The sequence below is a fragment of the Berghia stephanieae genome, chromosome 10, assembly GCF_034508935.2.
Source record: "Berghia stephanieae isolate SIO BIC M18660-M18661 chromosome 10, UCSD_Bste_1.3, whole genome shotgun sequence".
Classification (NCBI taxonomy): domain Eukaryota; kingdom Metazoa; phylum Mollusca; class Gastropoda; order Nudibranchia; family Aeolidiidae; genus Berghia; species Berghia stephanieae.
In genome coordinates, this window is record NC_088369.1 from 6,753,876 (window position 1) to 6,761,186 (window position 7,311).

The 7,311-nt window shown below is 38.3% G+C and overlaps 1 protein-coding gene across 1 annotated transcript in view; it reads left to right on the forward strand.

Annotated features, from left to right (window-relative positions):
* Positions 1-2,765: 2,765 nt before the first annotated feature.
* Positions 2,766-7,311, forward strand: part of LOC144956140 (uncharacterized) — a 97,394-nt gene continuing 92,848 nt past the window's right edge. The window contains exon 1 of the mRNA XM_078886522.1: positions 2,766-3,253. Within this exon, the coding sequence (XP_078742648.1) occupies positions 3,186-3,253 (68 nt within the window). The 5' untranslated portion in view covers positions 2,766-3,185. The remainder of the gene's footprint in view (positions 3,254-7,311) is intronic.

Below are 7,311 nucleotides of genomic sequence, written 5' to 3' on the forward strand. Positions count from 1 at the left end.
AAGGCAACACAGACTTCAGGCACACTGCAGAGGATCGTGATACGTGGAGAGACTTCATGTACACTGCAGAGGATCGTGATACGTGGAGAGACTTCACGCACACTGCAGAGGATCGTGATACGTGGAGGACTTCACGCACACTGCAGAGGATCGGATACGTGGAGAGACTTCATGCACACTGCAGAGGATCGTGATACGTGGAGAGACTTCATGCACACTGCAGAGGATCGTGATACGTGGAGAGACTTCATGCACACTGCACAGGATCGTGATACGTGGAGAGACTTCATGCACACTGCAGAGGATCGTGATACGTGGAGAGACTTCGACGCAGGGACGTATACTAGAGACTTGCATGCAGGGATCGTGATACGTGGAGAGACTTCACGCACACTGCAGAGGATCGTGATACGTGGAGAGACTTCACGCACACTGCAGAGGATCGTGATACGTGGAGAGACTTCATGCACACTGCAGAGGATCGTGATACGTGGAGAGACTTCATGCACACTGCAGAGGATCGTGATACGTGGAGAGACTTCATGCACACTGCAGAGGATCGTGATACGTGGAGAGACTTCAGGCACACTGCAGAAGATCGTGATACGTGGAGAGACTTCAGGCACACTGCAGAGGATCGTGATACGTGGAGAGACTTCAGGCACACTGCAGAGGATCGTGATACGTGGAGAGACTTCAGCACATTGCAGAGGATCGTGATACGTGGAGAGACTTCAGCACACTGCAGAGGATCGTGATACGTGGAGAGACTTCACGCACACTGCAGAGGATCGTGATACGTGGAGAGACTTCATGCATACTGCAGAGAATCGTGATACGTGGAGAGACTTCACGCACACTACAGAGGATCGTGATACGTGGAGAGACTTCACGCACACTGCAGAGGATCGTGATACGCGGAGAGACTTCATGCACACTGCAGAGGATCGTGATACGTGGAGACATCTGCTGACCGGCAACGTGCTCAATAGTACACGCCACAATGGATGATGGATGATGGATGATGATGTAGATGATGGATGATGATGTAGATGATGGAGATCAACTCTCCAATCACACACATGTTACCTCACGTCTCAGAATGGTAATAATGTCGGGATGAGTCTGATCCCCCAAACAAATAAAGTGATTTTAGAATTAAGATCAATTAATTAATTAATATTCCCTTTTTTTCATCCCATATGGGAAAATTGTCTCTAGAGTTTATTCCAAGGGAAGACTGGAATAACCCAGTCGTCAGCCGCAGTGCAGCGCCGCAAATTGAGTTAGGGCGAGGTGACTTACTCAAGGCCACAAACCGCAGCGGCGGGTGATCGAACTCGGTACCTTTCGGGTACGAAGCAAAGACGTACCGCTGAGCCACGCTGCCCCAAGGACAATAAATCTGGTGGCTCAGCGGTACGGTCTTTTCTTCGTACCCGAAAGGTACTGAGTTCGATCACCCGCCGCTGCGCTTCGCTGTGTGGCCTTGAGCAAGTCACCTCGCCATAGCTCAATTTGCGGCGCTGTACTTCAGCCGACGCCTTGGTTATTCCAGTCTTCCCTTGGAATAAACCCTGGAGACAAATTTCTCCTATGGGATGAATAAAGGGAATTTTATTTTATTATTTATCTTATTTTATAATCTTATCTCATTGTTATAATTGTAAATACCCTCAAAACCAACACAAAAATATTGTCAATTACAACAATATTAAATCAGGCCCATAATTGCGATCGGTTCTCAGACCTGCAAATATGTGCACGTCGGCCAGGCCCCTTTAATTGGCAAGTTGAATTGTTCTATCGATTGAGCTGTTAGGTTAGGTCCCACCAGTCGTCAATAACGGAGGTCAGATATTTTATTTTCATCGATCAAGTTTGCTTATTGTCATTTTATAAATTTCAAATCATTAATTTCTACAAAACAACACAATGGCGGGAAGGAGCCGTTGTTTTCTTCCCGTCAAGACAATGGGTCACTTCTCTTTTCTCTTCTCTCACACAACAGTTGCTTTTTTTATGCAGGTGTCCACGCAGTAGAGACGGTTTTCATTGGCTTTCACTTCCATATTATTTCGACACTGCAAATTTATGTGTATTCAATATCCAATATAAAATAATAGAATAGTCCTTCAGAGTCACGTTGTCCAAAGAAATTGAGTTTATCCCGGTTTATATAGCATGAAACAAAGGACAATAGGGATTGCTTGCTACCCTTTAGATAAGATGCTAGTCTATCGCAAATAATTTCCGCCGCACCTAACAGACCCAGCTACCAAATCAATGCTGGGTGGGTAAGGGGCGGGGGAGGGGGGGGGGGGCGGGTTGGAGAAAAATTTCGACTTTACCCGGGATTGATCTCGGTCAAATTTCGTGTGAAGTGAGTGCTCTATATAATGAGCTATTGGGACACCCATTCAGTTTCCAAGGACTCAACCATACACCGCTACGATCCGAAGGTGAGTGTCATACCATGTGACCATATAGCCGCATAATTTAAGCAAATTGATCCCAGGGATTATATTTAGTGATTACATAATATATTTTGTCAGCTGCTCTTTCACTACAAATTATACAAAAATTTAAAGGTAATTAATATCATAACAAAATAAGAAAGAGGGAAAAAAAGAGCGAATGAGAATGAACTGCAGGCACACTAAGAAGCCTACGCCATCACACAAACCAGTGACGTAGTGAGGTTTCCTTAGCTACCACATCGCTTGGTGAACCGCGAGCAGAAGTCAGACAGAATCAAACGCCCGTCACGTCACCATCGATAGCAATAATATCCGCTCTTGTTTTTTTTTATTTCAATCCTCTATTCTCGTCTCCCACGACTCCCCTCCCACCTTTCGCAGGACAATTTCATCTAACTGTTATTGGAAATTACAGATCTGTACCCACAGATTGTGGCCTGGTTTTGCTAGATTGACATTTATTTATTTAATATTATTCAATTCACCAGGGACATTTTTCAACTGGAATTCTTCACGAAATCTAGTTAGTTAAATCTTGAAAAATCTCAACAGTAATTTTAAATTATTTATCCGTTGTAAAAACAGATAAACGAATCAAACTTATTGGAGAAAATCATTCGCTGTAAACAAGGGTTGCAGTGGTTGTGATTGAATTAGGACGGTCGATACTATAATATCATTACAATTTTATACACGTTTACCTCAATGGAAAAATGTCCTGGTTATTTAAACACAAAGGAGGAGGTTTCCATTTATTCTAGTATGAGAAAAAGGTAAACTTTCTTCTTCTTCTTCCTCCTCCTCCTCCTCCTCCTCCTTCTTCTTCTTCTTCTTCTTCTTCTTCTTCTTCTTCTTCTTCTTCTTCTTCTTCTTCTTCTTCTTCTTCTTTTCTTCTTCTTCTTCTTCTTCTTCTTCTTCATCGTCATCATCATCATCATGATTATTATTATTATTATTATTATTATTCATCATCATTTCCTTTTTCACCCTGGGTCAGGGTATAGGCCACAGACAAACAGTTTCCATCCTTCTCTATCCTGAGCCAACTTTTTTTATCTCATTCCAGGTCTTACCACTTCTCTGTATATCAGCTTCTTTAATTCTGTAATTCCAGAAACTCTTCGGTCGCCCAATAATTATTATTATTATTATTATTATTATTATTATTATTATTATTATTATTATTATTATTATATTATTATTATTATTATTATTATTATTATTATTTCTCTTTTTAATTATCAGTATCATTATTAATATCATTATTACCATTATTATTATTATTATTATTATTATTTTTTTTTTTTACCATTTATATTATATTATTATTATTATTATTATTATTATTATTATTATTATTATTATTATTATTATTATTATTATTATTATTATTATTATTATTATTATTATCATCATCATTACTATTATTGTTGTTGTTATAATCATCAATATATTAAAAATATAAAGATGATGATGATGATGATGATGATGATGATGATGATGATGATGATGATGATAATAATAATGCTGGCTAGAATAGAGTTCAAACCAACAAACCAAGACAATGATTTTCTTTTGACTATAAATAGACAGGAGGGAATTCTGTCGTCCTGGGGTAGTGGGTGTTAAGTGATAAGTCCCTTGCTGACCAAAGAATAAAAAACGCGAGACTTACAATCATTCAGTGCCATCCAGTCAATGTTTAAACTCAACATTTGATTAAAATCAATGTTTTGAATTTCTCGATTTATAGTGTATAGATCTATATTTTTTTTATTTTGAGCTTTTTTTATAAAGCGCAATATCCACTAAACGTGCTCAAAGCCCTTAACAAGGGGTCCCTGGCCCATAGCAACATTTAAATAACATAATTTAGGACGGGACATGACGCCTGTTAGGCGATAATAATTTTTTTTTCGGACAGAGACAACGCTGTTAATGGCCAGCTACTCATTTTACATTACACCTGAGTATGGTGAGAGAATGTGAGTAAAGAGCCTCTTCCAAGGACTCAACTATGCGCCGAGCTAGGCTCGAACCCAGGACCTTCCGATCCGAAAGCGAAGGGTCATACCCACTAGACTACATAGCCGTACCATAAATTTGGATTTTGTATATATCTGAAAAGGTTTGTATGACAGTGCCAAAAAAAAAATGAGAGAGAAAATACGGCTATGTGGTCTTGTGGTATGACACTCGCTTTTGGATCGGAAGGTCCTGGGTTCGAGCCTCGCGCTCGGCGCATAGTTGAGTCTTTGGAAAAGGCTCTTTACTCACATTCTCTCACCGTACTCAGGTGGAAAATGAGTACCTGGCCGTTAACAGCGTTGACTTTGTCCGAAAAATAGTAATATCGCCTAACAGGCGTCATGTTCCATCCTACATGTTAAATGTTGCTGTTGACAAGGGACCCCTTGTAAAGCGCTTTGAGCACATTTCAGTGGATATTGCGCTATATAAAGCTCAATTTTAATTTTTTTTTTTAATTTTAAGAAAAGATTCATTCTTACAAATTAGCCTGCCTCGAATGTCAGGCTGGTGATTTGTTGGGGATAATATTTTTCTTTATCTTATCTTATCTTATCTTATCTTATCTTATCTTATCTTATCTTATCTTATCTTATCTTATCTTATCTTATCTTATCTTACTAAAGGCTTAATATAGGAATTATCCTTTAAATGCCTTTTATAATTACAGAATCTCATATAGCTTGCATTGTATCTTTCACAGACAGTTTTACACAACTTTGAATGTCAGGAAAAATATATCAATACGGCAATGTAAAATAGAAAAAATACTATCATAGAATTGTGGTAATTGAAAACTGGTCAAGATCGAAGGAATCATAAATGTACAAAGTTCATAGAATAATGAAATATTAATCTAGAGCTTTAAAAAAAGAGCTTTTATATAGCGCCATATCCACTAAATATGTTCAGAGCTCTTTACAAAAAGTCACTGAACAACAGCAACACTAACATGTAAAACGAGACATGACATGACGCCTGTTAGGCGATATTACACTTTTTTTCCTACAGAGACAACGCTGTTGACGGCCAGGTACTCATTTTACACCTGAGTGCGGTGAGAGAATGTTAGTAAAGAGGACTCAAGGACTCAACTATGCGCCGAGCGAGCGGGCTCGAACTCAGGACTTTCCAAACCGAAAGCGAGTGTCATACCACAAGATCACCTAGTCGCACATCTAGATATTACACTTTTTCCGACAGAGACAACGCTGTTGACGGCCAGGTACTCATTTTACACCTGAGTGCGGTGAGAGAATGTTAGTAAAGAGTCTTTTCCAAGGACTCAACTATGCGCCGAGCGAGCGGGGCTCGAACCCAGGACTTTCCAATCCGAAAGCGAGTGTCATACACAAGATCACATAGCCGCACATCTAGCACTATGTTTCATACACACTTTTTCAGATCAAAGCTTTCAACGGAACCTTAACTCACTCAATCCTTGAGTTTTTTGCTACTTTTCAAAATTGGAAAAAAATGTATTAAAAATGAGCATGTGCATAGATAGTTTTATTCAACTATCATTAACATGTAAAAACTAAAAACATTAATTTTCATACTACCCCTATAATTTGTCTCAGAAGAATGTAATAAATAGGCAAGGAGTAAAAGTAACCCGGGTAAACTACGGATATAGTCGGTGTTAGGGTTGAGTGGGTTAACCAACAGCAACACGTAAAATGTAGAAAGAGACATGACGGCTATTAGGCGATATTACATTTTTTTTTCGACAGAGACAACGCTGTTAACGGCAAGGTACCCAGTTTACATCTTTTCCAAGGACTCAACTATTGTTAACTATATGCGTCGAACGAGGCTCGAGCCCAGGACTTTCCGATCCGAAAGCGAGTGTCATACCACAAGCCGCACAATCAATATTAATTAATAATTCAATAAGAAGTTGTGATTTCTATCTAGTTGTTTTATAAAATTCGTACAAAATATATAATGTAACTATAGATTGGAATGAAGTTGACGTCACTCAGGTCTTTGTTATTGCTTTTTTTTTTTGCCATCCATGTATATGAGTAATTCTCACTAAAGTGTATAAATCAGACTTTAAACGACCAAGATTATATATCGTTTTGTGGGTTTGTCCGTTATATTTGCGGATGGCAATGTTGTGAGTTTATTAGCCAAGCTCACATCATCTATATAATATATAATACATTTAAAAAATGATCAAATGTCACTTACGTCTGTTCATGAAATCGATCACAATAAAAACCGACGTGTACATATATGCAGGTCTGACATTCGAACCCACTTATGGGCCTAGTTTTACATTGTTGTAATGGACAATAATATTTGGCGTCATTTTTTTGAGATTTCCATTACAACAATGAGCCCATAAAGAATTGGGTTATCAGACCTGCAAATAAGTGCACTTCTAGAATAACCCATTGACTCAATCTGCTATTATTCGAGATGATTAAGATGCCAAGATGTTACCTTAAAAAATATTAATGATTAACATTATACAAATATCAAATTATCGGACTTCAAAAGAGAAAACAATAGAACTCACTTATTCATCTTAACAACGACACTACCACATTATCACATTTGTAGTGTTTCATACATCCTGTTTTCTTGATAAAGGGGAAACTCGAAACGTCCATTTTATCTGTTTTTATATCTCAAATTGAGACTTTCATTCAATTTCACGTCATTATTTATTTTTTTGAGCTTCGAGCAGCAACATTTACAAAACCCAGTATTCTCTGAAGAAGAAAAAACCGGAATGTTCGACATTTAGAACAAAATAACAATGTGAAATTGAATGTAAGCGTCAATTTAATAA